General features: G+C 68.4%; 1 protein-coding gene across 1 annotated transcript in view; it reads left to right on the forward strand.

Moving 5' to 3' along the window:
• H696_06357 (hypothetical protein) overlaps positions 1 to 1229 on the forward strand; it is a gene marked incomplete at both ends in the record, with an annotated part of 2260 nt that extends 1031 nt beyond the window's left edge. The window contains 4 exons of the mRNA XM_009500097.1: positions 61 to 157; positions 283 to 604; positions 723 to 903; positions 1141 to 1229. Coding sequence (XP_009498372.1) covers positions 61 to 157; positions 283 to 604; positions 723 to 903; positions 1141 to 1228 — 688 coding nt within the window. The remainder of the gene's footprint in view (positions 1 to 60; positions 158 to 282; positions 605 to 722; positions 904 to 1140) is intronic.
• Between the last annotated feature and the right edge of the window lie 140 nt (positions 1230 to 1369).

Below are 1369 nucleotides of genomic sequence, written 5' to 3' on the forward strand. Positions count from 1 at the left end.
GCACACATATGCACATGTACATACAGTCTACCAGAATACGGCGCACCTCCTGTCGGCCAGCCTGAGCTCACTCTACTTCGAGGCGGCCAAGGACCGGCTGTATGCTGATGCGATCCCCTCGCTCAGCCGGCGCAGCGTGCAGACCGTTCTCTTCCATGTACGTCCCAGCCTTTTGCCCCCGCCCTTCCCCGGCAGAGGAAGAGCCGAAGGGAGGCGGCCCGGCCTGCCGGTTGGAGCCTTCTTCTGACCCGGAACACCGTTTGTCCCCGCCTCCGGCATCAGATTCTCCACTCGGTGACGCGCGTCCTGGCACCGATCACGGTTCACGGCTCGGAGGAGCTGTTCGACCACTACCGGCGGCATGTGCCGAACGCGCCGGAGTCGGTGGCCCTGCTCGGCTGGCCGGAGCTGCCGGCCGAGTGGCGTCTGGCCGAGGATGCCCCGCTGCTGCGGGACTTCTCCCAGCTGGCCAAGCTCCGGCTGGCCACCAACCGGGCCCTGGAGCAGGAGCGCCGCGACCGGCGCATCGGCAGCGGCCTGGAGGCGCGCCTGACGCTGGACCCGGCGCCCGGTTCGGAGCTTGCCCGGATTTTGGACACCTATCGTGCGTAGATCGCTGCCTTTTCTTCCCCCTGCTCTCTCTCTCTCTCTCTCTCCCTCCCTCTCCCCCTCTCTCTCTCTCTCTCTCTCTCCCCCCCCTCGGTGTGTGGATCTCGCCACAGTGGACGCCGCCGGTTGCTACAACGCCAAGGCCCCGGCGGCGCTGGTCGGCCTGCCGGTCATCGGCGCCGGCTCCGGCAGCGTCATCGACGACCTGACCGCGCGGGGGCTGCTGCTTCGGACCTCCGAGCACCGGCACCGCTATCCCTTCGACTGGCGTGCCAAGAAGCCGGTCATCATGCGGTGCGTGTGGATGTCGGGGCCTCGGGCGCGATGGTCTGGCTGCTGCTCATTTGGGTGATGCTGCCGCCGCCACCGCCGCCGCCGCCGCCGCCGAAGAGGGGCGGGTCTTCAATCGCCCCCGGCCCCCTCCCGGCACAGTGCCACTGACATGCGCGGCTCGCCCGCCTGCTCTTTGCCCTCCTTTCCTGTCGGCGCCCCCTCCTCCTCCCCCCCCCTCCCCCGTCACATCGCTCGCAGTGCCACCGAACAGTGGTTCTGCCGCGTGTCGGATCTCACCTCCAAGGCGCTGGAGCAGTTGCAGACCGTCAACATGGTTCCCCCCTCGTGTGCGTGGAGCCTCTCCCCCTTTTTTTTTTCGGCCCTGCTGCCCGACTCTCGGCATGTTGGCATCCGGCCCGTGTGACTAACCGGCCTCCTGTGCTGTTGGGCTGCTGGCCTGTCATCCCCCCCCCCCCCCCCCCCCCCC

The sequence above is a fragment of the Fonticula alba genome (genome assembly GCF_000388065.1).
Source record: "Fonticula alba strain ATCC 38817 unplaced genomic scaffold supercont2.146, whole genome shotgun sequence".
In the NCBI taxonomy this organism is placed as follows: domain Eukaryota; order Rotosphaerida; family Fonticulaceae; genus Fonticula; species Fonticula alba.